The sequence below is a fragment of the Gobio gobio genome (genome assembly GCF_949357685.1).
Source record: "Gobio gobio genome assembly, chromosome: 6".
NCBI lineage: Eukaryota > Metazoa > Chordata > Actinopteri > Cypriniformes > Gobionidae > Gobio > Gobio gobio.
This window is the reverse complement of record NC_137102.1, coordinates 24610428-24635577: the sequence shown is the minus strand read 5'-3', so window position 1 is coordinate 24635577 and position 25150 is coordinate 24610428. Positions and strand designations below refer to the sequence as shown.

Sequence of the window (25150 nt, the reverse complement as noted above, 5' to 3'; positions counted from 1 at the left end):
AATGATGAAGTTGCTATTTAGTACATGTAAAATATTTTAACTTGTCAACAATTATACTTTCAGGATTTTAAGTACACTACAAGTGCACATCCAATACAATGAAGCATTTTTCACAAGGGACCATGAAAGTGTACTGAATAAAATCATTACTTTATTCAAATTTTCTAGCATTGAAAAAATATGCATCAGTGTATTGAAGTTCTCTGAAGTTCATAAAGCTGATTGAATGTTGTGAAGGATGACATGCATTTTTATAAATAATACACAATAGATATCAGTCTGTAAAAATTTGTTTAACAAAACTGTTTGATACATTCACAGCTGTTTATGCTCCACAAGAAGACACCGCAATGATACCTTCCTCAGACCCTTACCACTGTCCTTCTCATCTGGAGACCTTGACCTGGGTCAGATAAGACTGGAGATGCTTATTAAAGGGATAGTTCACCCAAAAATGAAAATTCTGTCATCATTTACTCACCCTCAAGTTGTTCCAAACCTGTGTGAGTTTCTTTGTTCTGCTGAACACAAAAGAAGATATTTTGAAGAATGTTTGTAACAAAGCAGATAGAGCAACCATAGACTACCATAGGGAATAAAATTCTATGGTAGTCAATGGTTGCTCTATCTCAGTGGCGGATGGTGATAATTATTTTTGGGTGGGCGTTTTTTTTTCGGGGGGGGGGTTGAACTTATGGTTCAGTATCAAGATGCACGTTGACTAAATTCAAGTATTAAAGAGAAAACAGTGTCTTCACTTTTATCTTTTTACACATTCATTTCCCACATATAATTGAATGAGGAAAGGAAAAACAAAAGAAAACAGCAACAACAGACTAGCATGTTAACTACTTAAACATACATTTTGCTCTCCTTTCTTTCTGGCCAGCAAATTTCTCAATGACTCTCTGATCAAAGTCAGTCATCTGAGTAGTGTCATGACGTTTGCATTGTTCAGTTAGATATTTGAGGTCTCTTACCCCCGTTGTTGTCCACAAAACTTCAGTACTTTCGCTTTAGTTGCCAAGAGCGTAAAGTTGAATGACAGGTGACGAGAACGAATCAGGGGTGCGTTTCCCAAAACCATAGTTGCTAACCTGTTAGCAACTTAGGTCGTTGGCAATGGGAAATTGCATTGCAACCATCAAAGATGCTAACTTAGTTAGCAACTATGGTTTTGGGAAACGCACCCCAGATTGGATAAAATAACACGCATCCAATTCTGATTCGCCAGGGACGCAGCGACCTGCGTCCGGAGGAGGATCTTTAAGAAACCAATTAGAGATCAGCTTCAGGTCACATGGTGCCCGTGTATTTTTATACTCAGATAGACATCCATTTGTCCGGCGTCCCTCGCGCATGAAACCGCATGAAACATATTGAAGAACATATAAAATAGTTAACCGATCAAAGCCAGTTTTTATTAAATGCTGAGGCTCTTACTAACAGCCGGCACGTCGTATGAGTAAACTATTTTATTTTTATTTCATTTTTATATAATTTTTGTATACATGTATATTTCTGGAATTTTGATGGGGGCGGCGCCCCAGCGCCCTCTATTGACCAGCCGCCACTGCTCTATCTGTTTGGTTACAAACATTCTTCAAAATATCTTCTTTTGTGTTCAGCAGAACAAAGAAACTCATACAGGTTTGGAACAACTTGAGGGTGAGTAAATGATGACAGAATTTTCATTTTTGGGTGAAGTATCCCTTTAATATTAATAATTATTCATGTGTATGTTACTCTGATTTAGACAAATGCATTTATTTCAAAGTGATTTTCACTGCAAGAAGACTGTAATTTTCATGTTTATTTTAGATTGATCAATTGTTTGTCTACAAAGAAAAAACTTTGGAAGAAAGTCTTGAAGAAGGTTTGTTCATCAGCATTTCATAAATGAAATACAGTGAAATCAAATGAGCGACACCCTAATCTCCTTACTTTTAAATTCTTAAAGCTTGCTGTGGAATTAAGTCTAACAACAGATATGAGGTGAAGGATGACACTGGAAAGAAGATTTTTAGTATTCTTGAGGACAACGATTGTTGTAACAGGACTTACTGTGCTGCAGCACGTTCCTTCATAATGAATGTTTTTAATGACTCAAATCAAGAGATCATCAGACTGGTGCGACCATATGTTTGCAACTGCTGCAGCCATGAGGTAGGCTATGAATGTTATCTCTATATGGTTTAGCCCTTAATTATGTTGTTGTTCTGCATATTACATGTTGTATTTACATTTCAGCTGGAGGTTCAGTGTCCACCGGGCGTTGCCATCGGACATGTTCGACAAAACTGGCATGTTTGTCTACCTAAATTCACCGTTGAGAATGAACGAGGTGAACCGGCATTTAAGATTGCGGGACCATGTGTACCTTGTACCTGCTGCACGGATCAGAGTTTTGAGGTGATCTACAAACGCACAACTTTCCATTGACTTGTAGCCTTTTAAATTACCAAATTATATTTGGTCACTTAATCATTTGATACGATGCACATATTGTGTACATACATATTTTTAAATTGTACTTAAAAAACCTAATTATAGCTGTAATAAATTATATCTATAATTACACTTTTGACCCTACACCTAACCAACCCTTAAACCTAACCATAACACAAAACCTGTCGCTAACCTTATCTGTCTCCCACTCAAGGGGTCTCTCTCTTGAATCTAACACGGAAGTGACTTAAACTGCAATTAATCGCCTGGCCGCTAGAGACAGGCTCCAAATGGGAGTCAATCCCATAGATCCCCCATGTTAAAATGCCTAACTCTACAGCAAAAAAAAAAAAACCCTGGTACAAAAAGTGGTTTTGGCCTATATAGCTAATTTTGCCCTTCATGACAACTGTGAAGGGGGTGATTTTTTTTTTTTAGAACTCATCCGTTTAAATTATATTAAGCCTTAAAGTTCTGCATAATTAAGCTAGTGTTGCTAGTGTTTTACGTGGAATTGACCTATTGGTAAACCCCTGCCCTCGAAAGGCAGATGAGCCAATGGCAGTTGAGTATCAGTTGCACGTGGACCGGAACTCAGACATCTTTAGGTTTCAGTGCCATAGAGAAACATTGGAAGAATCCAAAACTCTCATCGGTTTGATGGTTTTAATGCTAGAAAAATGGTAAAATGTAAATGTAAATGCCTGGGGTACTTGTAACACTGATTCCAGGTATCCTGAGAGGATTTTCTGGGTGTCATACTCTCATTAAGTTACAATTAAAGTTAGTGAGTCCATGCTATGTACAAACCTAAATAGCTAACATCTCAGTTACTCACGTAAATCTCATAATCATTAAAGACACATTTCCTGAGAATAACGGGAACGAGTATTGCGTCGCTAGACGTCTACGGGAAAACAAATTTTCTCTAAATATTCAAGCCTTTATTTTAAAACGCAGTGCAGCTGCACAGCCACCATAGTGCAGTGCTATAAGCACGCTGATTGGTTGGGCTGCAGGAACTGCATGAACCTATGGTGAGGCGGCGTATCTGTGCGAACCAGGGGCGCATCCCGCTGCCCGTGAGCTGAGCCCGTCAAAATGGGCCCAGAGCCCACGGAAGGAGTATCTAGTGGTCTGGGCTTTTAGAGGCCAACCTCACTATACAGAAAGGACTGTGCCTGCAGTGCAGGGAATTGAAATGACCTTCCTCCTCGAGACAAGACCCATACTTACACCAGCTTGGCACGCAGCTAGGCTTTGAATGGTGAGAGTGCGTTCTGGTGCAAGCCAGGCCCTCATTTGGGCAGAGTCGAAAACTGTTTCCAGGAACGTTATTCGCTGGCTGGGGGACAGTACACTCTTGGATAAGTTGATCCTGAGTGGGTGGGTAACAAGATTAATTTGGAGGGTTTACAGATCACAATGCAAGCATGAGAAGCCTCATGTTACGAACATCACGATTGCAGATCAATCCAGGATCAACACTGTTCATGTACCATGAAACGCAGTGCAGCTGCACAGCCAACATAGTGCAAAGCTATAAGCAAGCTGATCGGTTTGGCTGCGGGAACCGCATGAACCTATGGCGAGACAACGCATCTGTGCGAACCAATAGGGTTCGACGAGCAGTCAAGACCCTTGACTGTTCCCCCCTCACAGAGCAAGTCAGGCTTGTTGTCAATCTAGTGCTGTTTACCTAACAATATTTTTTGGGGATAGTGCATAGTCATTAAAGACACATAATATAAAGTGTGAGCAGATATTTTCTGTCCTCTAACCTTTAACACAAACCTTTTTAGCATTTTTAGAAAATTATTTTTAGTATGCTTTTAAGCCATTTTCCTCATTGCCTGACCCACATTTGCTGTTGGTGATTTCAGGTTAAGGTATATTTCTGGGGAAAATGTATCCTACAATGACGGGAAACCTGACCTACAAACACGTTTCTTTGGTTTTAAATGTCATAGCATGGTCTTGTTGCTTTCTTGAACAGTAGCAGAGTGAAGTTTAAGTTGTAAAGCTAGTGCTGTTTTCTGAAAACATTTAGCTTGCAACCAAAACTTTGTTAAAAGGATAGTTCACCCAAAAATGAAATGTGTGTTGTAATACCTGTCTTATATTGTGACCACAGCTGGTGTCTCTGAACGGGGCAGCGATAGACAGATCATTTGGCAAGATCTTCAAACCGTTCTCATTCAGTGGACCAACTGCAGGAGCAGATTTTGTGCTGAGGTTTCCAAGAAGCTTGGAAGTCAAAATGAAAGCTACACTTTTGGGAGCCTGCATACTTATTGTAAATATTGTTAAAAATACCTAAAAATGTTACTTACTTCCCAGTGTTCTTATACTTTTTATATTTACTATTAATCTATTATACTATTAATTTACTATTACTAATTTTCTATTAATTATAACTCATTTCATTTTTAGGACTGCATGTATTATGAAGAGCTACAATAACGTGAAACTGTGAGTGGCAAATGCACTGGTGTATTTTGATAATAGTGTGAAGAGGAGTATTCTGGTATTTTTATTTGCACAAAAGATATGTAAGTGTATAGTTATGACATTTTTTTCATCTTTTTGTGCATGTAACACATCTTTTTATTTTTTGGTTACAGTAGGCCTACTTCAGAAAGAAGACAAGATGGAAGACAAAAATAACAAAAGACTTTTAAGACCAAATTTTCAATACCAATAAAGGCTGAAGAGAGAAGAATCATGGCCAATATATATTTTTTTGTATTGTATCTCTCCCGTATCTCTCTCGATGTGAAAACATACTTTCACATCGCAAATTTCTAACATTAAATCATCTCCTTTTCTGGTGTATAAATCTCTTCTGCTTATTTATTTTTTTTAAATCCTTAAATTCAAAACTTACAAATTGCACATAATTGTTACAGATTGTGGCCCTCTCTTATAGGAAGGTGACATGTTTTATCTGAAAGTGAAGCAAACACCACAGTAACCACAAACACCTAGCTGAAGTTCTTAATTCTACTGGTGATGTGAAAAACATTTCAGGTTATGGTTATTTCAGGTTATTTCAACGCACCAAACTGATTGGCACAGAGTCCATAAATAGACGATACACTGTAAAAAATGTACCCATAAATTTACAGTAAAATACTGGTAGCAGGCTCTGTAATTTTATAGTTTCAACACCGTTTTTCCATTTCACAGTAAAGTACTTGCAGCAATGTTTACAGCTTTAATATTCTACAGTATAAAAATGGTAATACATTACATAAACAATTTATAATTAACATCTATATTCTCTAGTATATGTAGTATTGTCACAGTCAGCAGCTCAGTCACCTCAACAGTACACTTCCCAGAATCCCTCCGGCTCACCACCTGCACCCATTCATCAATCTCCTGCACCAGCAAGTCATCACCCTCGTCACCATCCTCACCACAGTAGACCCTTTTCACAGACTGTGATGATGTGTTTTAATGTCATCAATATCGTAAATCCTGCAAAGGTTTTTGTATTTAATTTTTTTTTTAAATGTATGTACATTTATAACACTAATACTTTGTATTATATTAATTTTGCATCAAATTACAAAAACGAGTTACCGCTGCTGTGAGGGTGTTTCTAATACAGCGTATATGGGAGTGACGGTAAAATTCACATCTTTCTCTCTTTTTGAAATCTGTAAAGTTGAGTTTTTCTTTTGCTATTATATTTAATGTATACTCTCATTCACCGCTAGAAAAGTTATCCCATTTGTATATTTCAGACGTATATTTCTTTTAATTTTGTGTTTTTAATGATTATAACTGACAACTAAGGAAAATCCCAAATTCAGTACACTGTAACAAATTTCTGTAGTTTTCACAGCATTATTACTGTAAAATGAGCAAATACTTACTGTAGAACCTGTATACAGCATGTTGCTGTAAATCTGCAAAGCATCATGGTCCTTTTTCAACGGCGGGTGAATTCTACAGTAATTTTTTTTTCCTGTGAATCACAATATAGCAATTTCTTGAAGATTTTTTTTCAGCCAAGGAAAGACGAGATTCCCCACTTTCATCTGAATTTTTACTTCAGAAAGGTAACATAATTTATTTCCAAAGTTTACTCTTGTAAAGTCACCTGTTTGTTCAACTTTAAGAATGCACTGAGAGAGAAAAGAGTAATGAGCAGCACACTTCCTAGTAAACTCGTCTCATGTTGTGTGTATTTTATAATTTTATTACCACAAATATATATTTCTGCATGATTTCGATATATTTTCTAGTCTGGCAACATTTGATAACGTCATTAGTTTATAGAAGGATAGCATTGTTAAATAAAAATTAAATTGTGTATGTGATCTCTTTTGGTGCAGATACGTCACATAATGATCACTTTTTTTTCTGTCACCACTTGCGCGTGAGGCAGTGAGCCAAGCCTGCCTACTCTCGACGGTCTCGAGCTGAAAGAAAACGCAGCTGAGGTACGTTAGGCCTTATTTAACATATTTTTCATAGTGATTCATCATGATTTTTCTGAACGTAAACCCCCAAAAACGAGATTGGTGAAATGCTATTCAAACTTGTGGGAGCATGGCATGGGCTGTACTGTATTAAGATTTGTCTTATCCGGCAACATTACATTTTAACGTCTTTAATTTGATTAAAGACTAACGTTAGCATTGTGAAATGACAGTAATTTAAAATGGTGTAATTTTTTGTATTTATTGGCGCGGTAGCCGTTTAATAATCTCTCGTTTTTTTCTCTTGCTTGCTGTTGCCGCCTGAGGAATCAGACATTGAAGTTAAGCGGGCCGAGAAAACGCAGCTAGAGGTAGCAGCTATTAAGGTAGCCTACTTTACTTAACATATTTTTTATAATTTCATGATTTTTCTGAACTTCATTGCCTTCAAGCTGCAGAAACTATAACGTTAGATTGTTAATAGCCTAATTTGAAGTGCCATTCCCGACTTTTGGGAGCATATTGTATTAATATGTGTCTAGCGAAATTACATTTATAACGTCTTTTATTTGATTAATTCAAAGGTCCAGATTAGCAGACGAACTGGGAAGGTGGTCCAAAAAAACCCCCGAGTGCCTCAATCCACACGTGGCATCATTCATCAGGGAATTCATTGAGTATGACTGGCAGAACAACTAATACCAGGTGAGACTTTTAATTGTTACCTTGAATACCTTGGAATAACTGGAAGCCAGTTTGGGTGGGTAAATTAGTTGGTGGTTGAAAGTCAGGGGTGGCCCGCAACTTGTCTATTAAAGGGATAGTTCACTTTAAAATTTACTCTCAAGTTATTTCAAACCTGTATGAATTTCTTTCTTCTGCTGAACACAAAAGAGGATATTTTGAAGAATGTCGGTAACCAAACAGTTAACTGGAGCCAGTGACTTCCATAGTAGGAAAAAAAAAATACTATGGAAGTCACTGGCTCCAGTTAACTGTTTGGTTACCGACATTCTTCAAAATATCCTCTTTTGTGTTCAGCAGAAGAAAGAAATTCATACAGGTTCGAAACAACTTGAGGTTGAGTATATGATAATAGCATTTTCATTTTAAAGTGAACTATCCCTTTAGGCCTTCCAAGCATCATTTTCAAATCATGCAGTTTTACAGCGTCAACACAAGGTGATTCAACAACACTGACATGAAAAACAGGAGGAACATTGTGTGACAACACCAGCCAGTTAGAATACTTTTCCATTCACAACTCACAAACATTTATCATAAATTTCACTGTTGTATCACTAACTGTAAACATGGTATTGTGGCAGAAATGTGGGATATTCATGTACAATTTTATAATATTATTCATGTAGACAGTTATTAGGGCCCAAGCCCAAAGGGCGCAGAGCCCTATTGTTCTTCCTCTGTTTCTTATTATTAGGGCCCAAGCCCTGAAAGGGCGCAGAGCCCTATTGTTCTTCCTCAGATTATTCTTTGTTTTTTTTTTTTTATTAGGGCCCAAGCCCTGAAAGGGCGCAGAGCCCTATTGTTCTTCCTCAGATTATTCTTTGTTTTTTTTTTTTTTTTTTTTTTTTTTTTTTTTTTTGACTTCTCGGGTACTTTTGGGGCACTTAACATGCTCGAAAACTCTTGAAACTTCGCACAGGCGTCGGAATGCGCGGCCATCAGAGCCGGGCTGAAGCTGGTACCCGGGCGTGGCAGGGGGACTCGACAGCGCCCCCTAGAACACACTTAGAAACTTGGTCCATGTATCAAACACACTTGCACGTACATGTATGAAACTCGGTACACATATAGACCTCATCGGGCCAAACAACTTTCGTGCTCATAGTTATGCGTCAGCCCAACAGGAAGTGAGCTATAATGGGTTGTTCGGAAAACCCATGCTCTGGAATTTAATATACTCCTCCGAGGCCATTGTTTCGATCATTGCCAAACTCGGTCAGCATGAAGTGAACATATCCAGGATGCTAAATTGCGAGCGGATTTTTGATATCTCAAATGGTTTGGCCGTGGCGAAGCAACGAATTTATGGCGAGAAAAGGGAAACAGGAAGTGTGTTATAACGTCAGCAAACATTGACTGATTTGGATGAAACTTCAGCTGTGTGTTCGTTGTAAGAGGCCGATCACATGGATATGACTTTTGTGAGTCAAAGTTATAGCGCCACCAACTGGCAGCAGGAAGTGTGTCACTTTCAAAAATGCTTTGAATCACCATCTTATTTTCACCCCATTTACTTCAAACTTCATCAGTATAATGTGAAAACATGACAGATAGAGACGTATGAAATGGATTCCTGAAATTTCAAATACTGTTGCCATGGCAACGTGTCAAAGTTTAATAATCTTTTGGCTGTTTTGAGGCTCTTAGCATGCTTGAAATTGCTTGAAACTGCTTGAAACTCAACACACACATCAGAGATGTCAGTCAGTACACATTGGCAAAGCATCAGAAATGGGCGGGGATGAGGGCCTCTCTAGCGCCACCTTTTGACAAAAGTGGGGGGGTTAGTTTTATCTTCAGTCACCAAACTCGGTACATATATTGTTCTCTTCGAGCCGGACAACTTTCTAATTTACAGTCATTAGCTCCGACCAACAGGAAGTCAGATATTTTGGTTTTAAGGTGAATATTTATGTAATTCAGGGTCTGAGTTTTTACGTTCTCCTCGTAGGCGATTTATTCAATCTCCACCAAACTCGGTCAACATGAAACAAAGATACGGAAGATGCTAAAATGCGAACGAATATTGGATATCTCAAACGGTGTTGCCATGGCGAGGGATTAAATAAGGACAAAAAAAGGGGAACAGAAATTGTCTCATATCTTGTAAAATAATATTTTGATTTAAATTAAATTAAGATTGTATGTTTGGTAATTGAACTTAGATTAATTTAAAATGACTATACTATTTTTCAGATGAATATATATATTTATTTTAAATATTTTTTTAAATAATCAATTCTGTATCTGTCTGTGCTGCTCTCCCCTCAATGAACACAAGATGGCAGCATTGTATTAGTTTTGAAGCAGGATAAAAAAAAAACTTGTTTCTCTCTCTCGTTTATGTGATTTATGAGGACACAAATTTGTATAATGACATGGGTATTACACTGGTATTACAACGTGTATGTGTGTGTGTTTAAAAACATACTAAAACAATGTTTTATTAAAATGTAACCAAATAGCTTTAAAATAATCATACTATTTTTCAGATCAATATATTTATTTTATTTAATATATTTCTTCTGAATATTTATTCTCTGTCTGCCCTCCCCTCACTAAAGGGTGGCAGTGTTGTGTTATTTTTTAAACTCTCTTTCTGTGTGTGTGTGTGTGTGTGTGTGTGTGTGTGTGTGTGTGTGTGTGTGTGTGTGTGTGTGTGTGTGTGTGTGTGTGTGTGTGTGTGTGTGTGTGTGTGTGTGTGTGTGTGTGTTTGTGTGTGTGTGTGTGTGTGTGTGTGTGTGTGCAGGCCCGTCGCGACAAGGCAGGCAAACCAAGCAATTGCTTGGGGCCTCGAGCTGGCCTGGGGCCCCAAGACAGCGACAGGTTAAGAATAAAATGAAACGACAAACTGTGTGAGCGCCCCATTGATAGTCAATGCAGTAAAGTGCAATGACACTGTTATCGGGATCCCCCTTAAGGGGCCCCTCTCAGAAGTCGCTGACAGCAGCCAGCCAACCACGCGATCTCTGCTGCGGCAAAATACAAAATCTTCGGATTTTAAGCGGAATTTTATGCTTCAGGAAGCCAGAAAAGAAAAAACAGAAAGGAAGAGGAGGATAAGAAAAAACAAGATAGTGGTATGTGATAAATTACACTGGATAAAATAGCTCTACTTGTCTTGTACAAAAAAAGTGTAAGTTTGCAGCAGGTAGGCTAGCAAAAATATGTTTATGTTAGCTATCGTTACCTGCCTGACGGCAAATGCTGCTTGTAACGAACAGTTAGTGCAACTTTTTTTTCGAACAGACGAAATTACATGAGATTGCTATAGCTTTGTAATATGTTTTGATGAAAGTGGCATAGCATGCTATACTAACTATTATTTATGCTATGCATAAATAACCTGGAATAGTTAATATAGCTTGCTATATTAACAATTATTATAAACATTATTTAACCAGAAAGAGGCAGAGGAACATGATTTTTTTCATAGCTTATCTTAACGTGCTAGTGTCGGGATATATACGGTAGTGACAGTTTATGCAAATATGACATTATTTTTATGAGTTACCAATAGATCTTGAACAATTACTTTATTCTGTGGCAATTTTTACACTATTACATTTTGAAGTACAGTATCAGGACAACCCACATGTTTGACTGGTACTGTTTACATGTTTTACTGGTACTGCCCACGTTTTACTGGTACTGTTTATTAACTATTTAACAAGGTATTATAGTCATCGGTTGCAACTTTATAATAACCATCCAGATAATGTTTATAGACAGTTTACAAAACAACTAGTAACCCTTAAGTATTCCCAAAGTGTTAGGAATATCTGGTCCGTCTATCTATGTAAAAGTAATGTTTATAGATGTTTAAAAAATGGTTACTTAAAGGTTTAAAAAAAAAATTAATGATACAGTGGTGTTTTTTGCAAATGTTTTCAAATTTTATGCACAGTATATGCAACAACAGTATTTGCACTGTAAACCTTTTTATTAATATAAAGTGTGGGTGAACTTAAACTGTATGGCTATGCTGCGGTATGCTGTGTGTGTGTGTGTGTGTGTGTGTGTGTGTGTGTGTGTGTGTGTGTGTGTGTGTGTGTGTGTGTGTGTGTGTGTGTGTGTGTGTGTGTGTGTGTGTGTGTGTGTGTGTGTGTGTGTGTGTCAGTGTCCTATCTGTGTGGATGCGTCTCATGTCAGCTAATCAAGGGACACTGACACACACACACACACACACACACTCGACGCATAGATAGACTCGCGTCAGTTTCCTGCTCACATCGAGTTCTCTTTTGCTCTTGAACAAACCATAACACAGAGGATTGTGAGTATTCTCATATTCGAGTCTTAAATTAGTTAAATAACGTCTTAAATGAACTTAAAGAGTTGTGAGGAAATGAGATACGCGGGACAGCGCGTGAGATCCGCGGCTGTTCTTAAAGTGACAGGAGCACTGATGATGCCTGTCATTAATGTTCATCAAAGAACAACGGCAACAGAGAAAATTGTAGCTTTAATGATGATTCATCTATATTTCATTTATTATTTATGCAGTTAAGGAAGGTTTGATAACTATTACATTTCTGTATAACAGGGAAGGCCATGGGTAAATATAACATTTATTATTTTGGTGATTTAGGTAAAATGGTTTAAAAAAACACAGCAGAACCACAGCGCATCTGATATGACTGGCATAACGCTGGCGAAGTTAGGGACCGTCTGCAAAGTTACATACAACATTGAAACGTGTATAACGTTACCAAACTTCACTAGCATTTAAAGAGAATGACAGTCATAAAACTGACTGTAAAGTGATCATCTAGGTGTCAGGTATGATGCACACATTTTGATATTTAATAAAATAAACTGTCAAATCATATGGAAATATGGATATGCATTATTTCTCTAGGATACTGTTTGGGCTCTAACACAAAATATGCTAGATTTAAATGCATCATAGCTGAACACTGATGAGAATATTTCTTGAGAATATATTTACAGAGATAATATTAGAGATTATATTTACGACAAATTATTATTATTTATGCGTTATGCGTTGCTATTGACGACGGCCATTAAGTAAAGAAATTCCACAGAATCTAGCTTAAAAAAGTGCTTAGAGCTGCTTTAGTTATTTGTTGTTTGTTTAATTTCAAATATAAAACTTGTTGAAATGTTTTAAGTGTGTGCATCTGTTCTTTTTGAACACTTTCATCTTGTTTGAACAAAACCGTGATAATATTGATAACCGTGATAATTTGGGTCACTATAATCGTGATGTTAAATTTCCATACCGTTTCATCCCTACTTTAGTGTGAATAAGTAAAAAAGAACTACAAACACCTTGAATTAAATACTGGCCTTCTGGACTTACAAAATTTTGAGCAGGAAAATATAACTTTTATCTATTTTATCCTATGATATTAAAATTAATCTAAATTTAAATTACATCATGGGTGTGGCTTGTGGTGATAGTGGCACCAGTTGCTGCGGTAAATTTGGCACATTCGAGCGATTCTAAAATATTCTCCTGTTTAAATGCATATTGCCTGCCGTGCACAGTTAAGCTGATGCCACCGGCGTGGCGGTGCCACCGGCTTGGGCCCGTCATCGCTGCTCGCAGCTTTAATTTATTTTTTTTTTCGACTTCTCGGGTACTTTTGGGGCACTTAACATGCTCGAAAACTCTTGAAACTTCGCACAGGCGTCGGAATGCGCGGCCATCAGAGCCGGGCTGAAGCTGGTACCCGGGCGTGGCAGGGGGGCTCGACAGCGCCCCCTTAAGTGGGGTCTGAAAACTTGGTCCACATATCAAACACACTTGCACGTACATGTATGAAACTTGGTACACATTTAGATCTCATCGGGCCGAACAACTTTCGTGCTCATAGTTATGTGTCAGCCCAACAGGAAGTGAGCTATTATGGGTTGTTCGGAAAACGCATGCTCTGGAATTTAATATACTCCTCCGAGGCCATTGTTTCGATCATCGCCAAACTCGGTCAGCATGAGGAGAACATATCCAGGATGCTAAATTGCGAGCGGATTTTTGATATCTCAAACGGTTTGGCCGTGGCGATGCAACGAATTTATGGCGAGAAAAGGGAAACAGGAAGTGTGTTATAACGTCAGCAAACATTGACTGATTTGGATGAAACTTCAGCTGTGTGTTCGTTGTAAGAAGCCGATCACATGGATATGACTTTTGTGAGTCAAAGTTATAGCGCCACCAACTGGCAGCAGGAAGTGTGTCACTTTCAAAAATGCTTTGAATCACCATCTTATTTTCACCCCATTTACTTCAAACTTCATCAGTATAATGTGAAAACATGACAGATAGAGACGTATGAAATGGATTCCTGAAATTTCAAATACTGTTGCCATGGCAACGTGTCAAAGTTTAATAATCTTTTGGCTGTTTTGAGGCTCTTAGCATGCTTGAAATTGCTTGAAACTGCTTGAAACTCAACACACACATCAGAGATGTCAGTCAGTACACATTGGCAAAGCATCAGAAATGGGCGGGGATGAGGGCCTCTCTAGCGCCACCTTTTGACAAAAGTGGGGGGGTTAGTTTTATCTTCAGTCACCAAACTCGGTACATATATTGTTCTCTTCGAGCCGGACAACTTTCTAATTTACAGTCATTAGCTCCGACCAACAGGAAGTCAGATATTTTGGTTTTAAGGTGAATTTTTGGTTAAATCGGGGTCTGAGTTTTTACGTTCTCCTCGTAGGCGATTTATTCAATCTCCACCAAACTCGGTCAACATGAAACAAAAATACGGAAGATGCTAAAATGTGAACGGATTTTGGATACCTCAAACGGTGTTGCCATGGCGAGGGATTAAATAAGGACAAAAAAGGGGAACAGAAATTCTCTCATATCTTGTAAAATCTTATTTTGATTTCAATTAAATTAAGATTGTATGTTTGGCAATTGAACTTAGATTAATTTTTAATGACTATACTATTTTTCAGATGAATATATATATATATTTTATAAATATTTATTTGTAATGTATTGTGCCTGTGTGTGCCCTCCCCTCAATGAACACAAGATGGCAGCATTGTGTTAGTTTTGAAACAGGATAAAAAAAAAACATTCCATCTCTTCAGGGATTTGTCTCTGTGTGTGTGTGTGTGTGTGTGTGTGTGTGTGTGTGTGTGTGTGTGTGTGTGTGTGTGTGTGTGTGTGTGTGTGTGTGTGTGTGTGTGTGTGTGTGTGTGTGTGTGTGTGTGTGTGTGTGTGTGTGTGTGGACTGGTAATCTCTGATGTTGGGTGCTGCCCCTTTAAGGACGTTGTTCCGGTGAGCGCAAGTGATGTCATCGTGCAGGAAGAAGTGCAGGGAAAAACAAACTGAACTTAGAGAACTGAGTGAGAAAGCCATGTTGATCTCAAATGAAGATTTGAACATTTAATAATTCCAGCTAAAACTATTATCTTACATTATATTCCCAGCGTGGTGAGTAGTGTTATGTTGTTTAAGTGTTGTGATGGTTTGTGTATCACTATGAAGATCGCTATTTGCGATTAGCGCCTAAACGCCTATATGTTATATATTTGTTTTGTTTTAGACATTTACAGTTTGTATTGCCTGTAAAATATGTTGCATTTAGTTAAACAAAGTTTAATGCTTAGTACACAAAGCTGATGTTACAATGTTTTAGAAACGTATTTGGTGATGTGAACATTACTAGATAATAATTGTGAATTGTTTTGTGTTTGCAGTTTGACCACACACGCACACACATAAATGTGCACAAATACTCAACTAAAGTACCACCAAACTCGGTCAACATGAAACGGAATGACTATACTATACTTTTTTAAGACCTTCTCAAAATATTTAAAGACCTCATCGGCGATGAGAACTACTGTTGAGCAATAAAATAAAAATATATAATCATAAGCTATAACAAAAATATATATTAAATTAGGTGAGTGGATAGTTAAAAAAATTTGCAATTACAAAAAGTAATTCTTGAAAAAACATCTCTGGACTAATTTTATAAAATCTAAAAATGTTAATGAAAAGGTACAAATTACTTTGTGTTCTTATTAAATACATTTATAAAAAAAACTATTTATATTTAATTTATATATGAATGTAAATAATTATATGGGCCTACACAAATAATATAACATTTCAAGATTTATAGTTTATTGTAAACGTAATGTGCAGCTCTGTAAAGGGGCAACAAATATATGATAGATACGTGAGAACAAGATTTTTTTTAATCATCTTTAAGTGCACAAAACTATGAAAATATATGAAGGCGTGGCACAATGCGCTTATGCGCATCCCGGGTGCAGAATGATGCGCTTAAAGCAACATGGAGTCAGAGGGCGCAGTGCAGCGCGAGTGCACATTAAAAAGTTCACGGCATAAAGAGACGATGAGCGTTGAGCGCACAAATCCTAGTCTACTATGTATATCGGTCGGTTTCTTCACAGTTTTAAATTCCGGTTATTGTGCGTGTGATGCCTTGTGTTGTCACCCGGGTAGGGAGCACAACATCGTTCAGAAACCGCTAGATAAACTCCAGGAAGATAAATTATTTTATCTGCATATCAAGTATTACAACGGGAATATATCATCTTGGAGTGAGCTTTACCGAGCAGCTGACTGACTGTAACCAAACATGACGCGCAGTTTGAATGCTGAACGGAGAATGATGGACAGCTACAGCGGAGGAAAGACATTCAGCTATGGAATGGCTTTAGATGACTTTGTACTAGCAAATCATAAAATACTAATAATGATTGCTGAAAGATCATGTGACAATATATATTTCTGATGATTATTTAATTACCACGACATGCCTAATCTGAGCAAGTGACTGCCTGTCTTGAGTTTTGTCGACAGACGGAGGTGGCACGAAATGTGACGGAGGCGGCCGCTATGCAGGAAAAACCATAGAAAAACCCTGCGGTCATTGTTTAAACTCATCCTACTCCAACCCGGAGTCCACAAATTTACATTTCCCCATTTCGGAGTCTGTTTCGCAACGTGTGGAGGGCGACACATCACCTAACTGCGCATTTCGCAAAATACGTGACATCACCCATAGACGGTATGCGCGCCCGAGCTGATCTCACTGACATATCACTATTCAGACAGGACTAGTTTTTGTAAATTATATTTGAGTTACAATTCTCATCACCCAACATCTGTGATTTCAAATATATTCAAAATAATGTTTTCAGAGATTGAAGTAAAAAAAAACTTTCTCCCACCATTTAGATTTTATTTCTTTTTGTTGTTAAAATCTTGTGAATCTTGTTCAATGTGCAGATTGCCTCTCTCTCAGTCCTTCCCCTCCCCCCTCACTCTCAGGCTCACCCTGTGTGTGTGTGTGTGTGGGGTCTCTCTCTCACCCTGTGAGTTTGTGTGTGTGCCTTTCTCTCTTGATGATGATAATTTACCCCTTTCATATCATAGACTATCACAAATAACTATCACTTGTGAATAAGTAAAAAAAGAACTATACAAATACCTTGAATTATATACTGGCCTTCTGGACTTATAACATTTTGAGCAGGAAAAGATAACTTTTCACATATTTGAAAGAGATCTATTTCATCCCATGACATTAAAAATCATCTACATTTAAATTACATCATGGGTGTGGCTTGTGGTGATAGTGGCACCAGCTGCTGCAGTAAATGTGACATATTCGAGCGATTTAAAAAAATTATCCTGTTTAAATGCATATTGCCTGCCGTGCACAGTTAAGCTGATGCCACCGGCGTGGCGATGCCACCGGCGTGGCGGTGCCACCGGCTTGGGCCCGTCATCGCTGCTCGCAGCTTTAATTATTATTATTATTATTATTTTATCGACTTCTCGGGCACTTTTGGGGCCCTTACCATGCTCAAAAACTCTTGAAACTTTGCACACACATCGGAATGCGCGGCCATCAGAGCCGGGCTGAAGCTGGTACCCGGGCGTGGCAGGGGGGCTCGACAGCGCCCCCTAAAGTGGGGTCTGAAAACTTGGTCTATATATCAAACACACTTGCACGTACATGTATGAAACTCGGTACACATATAGACCTCATCGGGCCAAACAACTTTCGTGCTCTAAGTTACGTGTCAGCCCAACAGGAAGTGAGCTAATATGGGTTGTTCTGAAAACACATGCTCTGGAATTTAATATACTCCTCCGAGGCCATTGTTTCAATCAGTGCCAAACTCGGTCAGCATGAAGTCAAGACACAGAGGATGCTAAATTGCGAACGGATTTTTGATATCTTAAACGGTTTGGCCGTGGCGAAGCAACGAATTTATGGCGAGAAAAGGTAAACAGGAAGTGTGTAATAACTTGTGCAAACATTGACTGATTTGGATGAAACTTCAGCTGTGTGTTCGTTGTAAGAGGCCGATCACATGGATATGACTTTTGTGAGTCAAAGTTATAGCGCCACCAACTGGCAGCAGGAAGTGTGTCACTTTCAAAAATGCTTTGAATCACCATCTTATTTTCACACGATTGACTTCAAACTTCATCAGTATAATGTGAAAACATGACAGATAGAGACATATGAATGAATTCCTGATATTTCAAATAATGCTGCCATGGCAACATGTCAAAGTTTAATAATGTTTTTGACTGTTTGTGTGCCCTCCCCTCTATCACCAAAAGGGGGCAGTGTTGTATTATTTTTGAAACTCCCTTTCTCTCTCTCTCTCTCTCTGTGCTTGCTTATGTGATTTATGAGGACACAAATGTGTATGATGACATGGCTATTGGTATTACAACGTAGTGGTTAATGTGGACATGAACTATGACACTATATCACTACAGAACTCATTTTCTAAATCACATTTGAGTTACAATTCTTATCATCTGACAGCCGTGATTTCATGTACTCATTCAGACAGAACTCTTTTTTTAAAACAGAGGAGTGTGAGTGTGTTTTCTATACATGTGCTTTACAGAAGGTCATGTGCTGTGTTTGCAAAGATCACTTTTGACACATTTGTCTTTAAATTCATTATTTACTGACATAGTTCAAATTTATTTTTAAAAAAAATTCACATTATTTTCTACAAGTGTCTGTTTATAAGTGTCTTTTTTTCACAGAAAGTTTTTGTTTGAACGTGAATATTTGTATAATTCAGGGTCTGAGTTTTTACGTTCTCCTCGTAGGTGATTTTATTCAATCTCCACCAAACTCGGTCAACGTGAAACGGAAGCTTAACGCATTAAAAATATTTAACGCAAATAACACAGCGTCCGTTTTTATATCCATTTTTGCTTAGCGTTACATGATCACGCTCCTATTCATGTACATGCTTCCAAGCGCGACAAGACACAAGAGAGCGCGCTGTATGCCAATGTCCTGTCTGTGTGTGTGTTAGTGTCCTGTCTGTGTGTGTGTGTGTGTGTGTGTGTGTGTGTGTGTGTGTGTGTGTGTGTGTGTGTCCTGTCTGTGTGTGTGTGTATGTGTATGTGTATGTGTGTGTGTCAGTGTCCTGTCTGTGTGGATGCGTCTCATGTCAGCTATTCAAGGGACACTGACACACACACACACACACACACACACACACACACACACACACACACACACACACACACACACACACTCGATGCATAGATAGACTCGCGTCAGTTTCCTGCTCACATCGAGTTCTCTTTTGCCTAGGGTTGCCAACTCTCACGCATTTGGCGTGACACTCACGCTTTCAGGCTCTGTCTCACGCTCTCACGCTGCCCAACTTAATCTCACGCCAAATTGCCAAACCTGCTTTTGATATTAAACAATGTCTAAGCTTTTACATTTTTTAAAGTTTTAATGCGAAATTCAAACAATAAATAGCGTTTTGGCGCTAATATGGCATAACAGTTAAAGCCAGAGTGTTGAAAAACCATACGGAGTTGCGACATGCTCTATCATCTCCCGGCGGCGCGCGCAGTCGTGCTTCACATAAATCTCAATACTTCTAGCGCTGTGTCAATACATTTGAATGGCTTGATACACAACAGCTCCACTTAACAGGGGTTTGCAGCAAGTTTTGGTAAACAGTACAGCATAGTGTGCATTGATTATTACATCAACCATACAGGATCGTTTTATAATGGAGAGTAATGCAACAATGTTAACATTAATGTTAATGTTTTTTATTGTACTTAGCCTTCAGGTATTCCATACTAATTGGTCATACTCATACTAATTGATGGTCAAATGTGACCACACACCTTAACTATTTTTCAATTAAATAAATGTTCTATATTTTAGTTCAATAATATTTATTGAATATTTTGAGGAGATCTTTTGGTACTAAATACTAGTTGTGCAATATTTATTGTCAATAATGACCACTTAAAATATTTTTCTTCTAATATTTGTATTATTTATATTACAATTAGTATAGTAATAAGGTTAAATTAGAGAATTATTTTTCAAAGAGGCAAATTAGAGTCATTTTGTGGAGTCAGCCTGTCATTAATGTTCATCAAAGAACAACGGGAACAGAGAAAATTGTAGCTTTAATGATGATTCATCTATATTTCATTTATTATTTATACAGTTAAGGAAGGTTTGATAACTATTACATTTCTGTATAACAGGGAAGGCCATGGGTAAATATAACATTTATTATTTTCATTTATTATTTATTTATTCCATTTATTATCATTTATTATTACTATACTCTCCTTGAAGTTTACTTCCCGCTACTTTTTCCCTCTTCCTCCCAACCGCGGCTGCAACTGTCTTCTTCTTCTTCGATAGTAGCCTAAGCCAGTGTTTCCCAACCTTTTTTCAGTCATTTTATCATACGTTACGCTAGGGGTGTAACGGTACAGATTGCTCACGGTTCGGTTTGTATCACGGTTTAAGGTTCACCGTTTCGGTACGGTTCAGTATTTGCTATGTTCAGGGAAAAAAGGACTACTGTCAAATAAAACAAAAGAAAATAATAAGAACAAATCATTTAAATACAAGCAGCAGCACAAATAAATACTATTGAGCAAAGATACTAATAAAATAAACTATGCTTTTCAGGTTTTTCAGGTACGTCTAACATTAGTTTTCAGGTACAGAAATTGATCAAATGTAAAATAACATTGCATATATGACTGTATAAATTAAAGATTAATCCTATTAAACTTACAAACGTTATTCAATCAAGAGCAGTGAGTGATGCCCTTGTCTTTTGTTTGACATTAAACAGACAGCAGTAAAGGCTACTGCCCCTTTAAGACCTCGGATATGCGTCGTCTTTTCTGGACTGTATAAAGCTTACTTAAGCCATATACAGACTATGTCTGCTAGAATACTCATCAATATGTTGACATACTTTTTGCGTGAGTTTGTCCATTCAAGAGCAAGACTTGAAAGAGAACTCAATATTTGCGCGCTGAGAGACGTGTGCGCGCTCTCGGATGAGTGCACGGAAAATTTTCTCACAGTGCGCGCGACTTCTCATTCGCGTCTTCTGGCACTAAACCAGATAGTTGCGTGTTCTGAGTTAACACAATCAGAACGTAAAAATACGGGATATTTTACGGGAAAATACTAAAACGGGAAGACAGCGGGAAAAGAGCTAAAATACGTGAGAAACCCGGAAAAAACGGGAGGGTTGACAGCTATGGTGTGTGTGTGTGTGTGTGTGCGATATGTAGGCTTAGGGGTAGTGTAGGGGGATAGAATGTACAGTTTGTACAGTATACAAACCATTAAGTCTATGGAATGCCATCTGCCTGTCTTTCCCCTTCCCCCTCTCTATCTGTGTGTGTGTGTGGGGAGGGGGGGGGGGTCTCTCTCTCACCCTGTGAGTTTGTGTGTGTGCCTTTCTCTCAGTCCTTCCCCTCCCCCTCACTCTCACTCTATCATTGTGTGTGTGTGTGTGTGTGACTTTCTCTCTTGATCATAATTTAACCCTTTCATATAGGCTATCACAAATAACTATCACTTGAAATAAAAACGTCATGTGATGTGTTTGCCAAGATCACGTATGATGCACATGTCTTTAAATTAATTATTTACTGATATAATATAAATGTATTAAAACATAAATTTCACATGATTTTATAAAAGTGGCTATTTATAATAAACTTCCATAAAATGTAGACACGCATCTTACTCTTACCTGACACTGATATTAAAATCATCTTTGCAGTTTCTGTGATTTGGCTCCATTTATACATTTTTTATTAAAAAAAATTTATTGGACCACCCATATTGAAATTAAAGCATGTTTTATGGTGCATAAGATTGGTGCACAAACGGTAGCTAAGGTAGCTCAAAAACACATGAAGAGAAGTGTTAGAATAAAACAACATCAGCATTCGAATGGTATTCTGAACTCATTCCAATTTGACCTTTGACATAATCTGACATGAAATTCATATAAATTTAATTGATCTCATAGATGTGGCTGTTGTGGTTTGTGGTCATAGCAGCACCAACTGCTGCTGTTAATGTGGTGAATTCAGATGACTTTGACATAGTCCTTTTATGTTTTCCCATTTTAAATGCCTATTGCCTGCCGTGCACAGTTAAACTGATGCCACCGGGGTGGCGGTGCCACCGGCTTGGGCCCGTCATCGCTGCTCGCAGCTTTAATTAAATATTAAAGTAATGGCAAATGACAGAAACCAATACTGTCTAATAAGAGTCGAGTTGCAACTCCATAAGAATATTTATATTTTATCTTTTAAAAATAGGTTGTTATTTTTACAGATGTTACAGTTTGTGTTAACGAAAATATTTTATTCAAGCTATAAAAAAATATTAGCCCCGGGGGATACTAAACCACCAACAAAGCATATAAAAAATACTAATATTTATTTAAAACTTTTATGTATATGTCATCAACCTATCTGTCTTGCTTTTAAACTTTTACATTAATAATTAATTTCTTCCTCTACAGGTAGAAGACTCCAGCCCAGGAAGTCCAGGTCAAGTTTTAAAAGAATAAAAGTTATGAAAAAAAAAAAAAACTTCTTGGAGAAAAACAATATTCAGGTTTGAAATCCTGCTGTTTTTAAAGGGATAGATACCCAAAAATGAAAATTGTGTCATCATTTACTCACCCTCAACCTGTATGAATTTCTTTCTTCTGCTGAAAACAAAGAAATATATTTTGAAGAATTTCGGTAGCCAGATAGTTGATGGGTCCCATTGACTTCCATAGTACTTTTTTTTCCTACTATGGAAGTCAATGGGGTTCATCAACTGTCTGGTTACCGACATTCTTCAAAATATTTTAACATAAATAATACAATTTAACTTTTTGGGTGAACTATCCCTTTAAATCATTGAATTTTTATAGATTTGTAATTTTACCCAAATATTTGAATACATATTGATTGTTTTGTTTGCTCAGAAAAGTTTTGAAATGAAATGAATTGTTCACAGAGAAATGTTAACTTATTGAAAAAAATGTATATGTTCAGAAAATATATAGGTTTGAAATCCTGCTGTTTTTAAATCATAAAATTTGTATACATTAGTAATTTTATCCAAACATTTTAATAAATATTGATTGTTTTGTTTGTTCGGAAAAGTATTTTTTGTATGTTCAGAAAAGTGATGAAATTAAATGTTCACAGAAAAATTGTAACATTGAAAAAAATGATGCTATACTATTTTTATTTTATGAATTTTTGAAATTAAAAGTGAGAAAATAATTGGCATTTGTGACAGTGTCTTTATTTTACAGTACACAAAATTAATGCAGTAATCCCCATTACAGTAGTAGTTATGAAATACAGTACTGTGATTATTACTGTAAAAAAATGTACAGTAATTTTAAAGTTACTGCGATTACATTTACAGTAAGAATACTGTGAAATGAAATACAGCAACTTACTAGCTAATTGCTGCCAGCAAGTTACTGTATTTTTCACAGTATTCTTTTTACAGTGTATCTCAGAAAATTTGAATATTACTTAAGAGCAATACAAAGAAAGGATTTTTTTAGAAATCTTGGCCAACTGAAAAGTATGAACATGAAAAGTATGAGCATGTACAGCACATAAAACTTAGTTGGGGCTCCTTTTGCCTGAATTACTGCAGCAATGCGGCGTGGCATGGAGTCGATCAGTCTGTGGCACTAGCTGCTCAGGTGTTATGAGAGCCCAGGTTGCTCTGATAGTGGCCTTCAGGTCTTCTGCATTGTTGGGTCTGGCATATTGCGTCTTCCTCTTCACAATAGCCCATAGATTTTCTATGGGGTTAAGGTCAGGCGAGTTTGCTGGCCAATTAAGAACAGGGATACTATGGTCCTTAAACCAGGTACTGGTTGCTTTGGCACTGTGTGCAGGTGCCAAGTCCTGTTGGAAAATGAAATCTGCATCTCCATAAAGTTGGTCAGCAGCAGGAAGCATGAAGTGCTCTAAAACTTCCTGGTATACGGCTGCGTTGACCTTGGACCTCAGAAAACACAGTGGACCAACACCAGCAGATGACATGGCACCCCAAACCATCACTGACTGTGGAAACTTTACACCGGACCTCAAGCAACGTGGATTGTGTGCCTCTCCTCTCTTCCTCCAGACTCTGGGACCCTGATTTCCAAAGGAAATACAAAATTTACTTTCATCAGAGAACATAACTTTGGACCTCTCAGCAGCAAAGCAGCAGCAGCAGCTCCTTTTTGTCTTTAGCTCAGGCGAGACGCTTTCTGACGCTGTCTGTTGTTCAAGAGTGGCTTGACACAAGGAATGCGACAGCTGAAACCCATGTCTTGCATACGTCTGTGCGTAGTGGTTCTTGAAGCACTGACTCCAGCTGCAGTCCACTCTTTGTGAATCTCCCCCACATTTTTGAATGGGTTTTGTTTCACAATCCTCTCCAGGGTGCGGTTATCCCTATTACTTGTACACTTTTACTTGTACACATCTTTTCCTTCCCTTCGTCTCTCTATTAACGTGCTTGGATACAGAGCTCTGTGAATAGCCAGCCTCTTTTGCAATGATCTTTTGTGTCTTGCCCTCCTTGTGCAAGGTGTCAATGGTCGTCTTTTGGAAAACTGTCAAGGCAGTCTTCCCCATGATTGTGTAGCCAACAGAACTAGACTGAGAGACCATTTAAATGCCTTTGCAGGTGTTTTGAGTTAATTAGCTGATTAGAGTGTGGCACCAGGTGTCTCCAATATTGAACCTTTTCACAATATTTTAATTTTCTGAGATACTGACTTTGGGATTTTCCTTAGTTGTCAGTTATAATCATAGAAATTAAAAGAAATAAACATATGAAATATATCAGTATGTGTGCAATGAATGAATATAATATACAAGTTTCACTTTTTGAATGGAATTAGTGAAATAAATAAACTTTTTGATGATATTCTAATTATATGACCAGCACCTGTATATAAAAAAGTACTAAATCTGTTCAAATCTGTTTGTTTCAGCAAAACCCAATGAAAACTAATCGAAACTGGAAAAAATAAATGGATAAAAAGATGAGGATTTGATTAGAACTACAAACACAAATAAAAAAAGTGTATAAAAAACTACAAACATGGCGGATGTCCGCGGTTAAAGGGTTAGTTCACCCAAAAATGAAAATTCTGTCATTAATTACTCACCCTCATGTCGTTGGACACCCGT

At 37.6% G+C, this 25150-nt stretch overlaps 1 protein-coding gene across 1 annotated transcript; it reads left to right on the top strand.

Annotated features, from left to right (window-relative positions):
- Nucleotides 1-1966: 1966 nt before the first annotated feature.
- Nucleotides 1967-4911, top strand: LOC307128526 (phospholipid scramblase 1-like; the record flags this gene model as incomplete). Its single annotated transcript, XM_079820440.1, has 4 exons — nucleotides 1967-2166; nucleotides 2251-2412; nucleotides 4583-4744; nucleotides 4882-4911. The coding sequence occupies exons 1-4, from the start codon at nucleotides 2089-2091 to the stop codon at nucleotides 4909-4911; spliced, it is 432 nt and encodes a 143-aa protein (XP_079676566.1). The 5' UTR covers nucleotides 1967-2088.
- Nucleotides 4912-25150: the final 20239 nt, after the last annotated feature.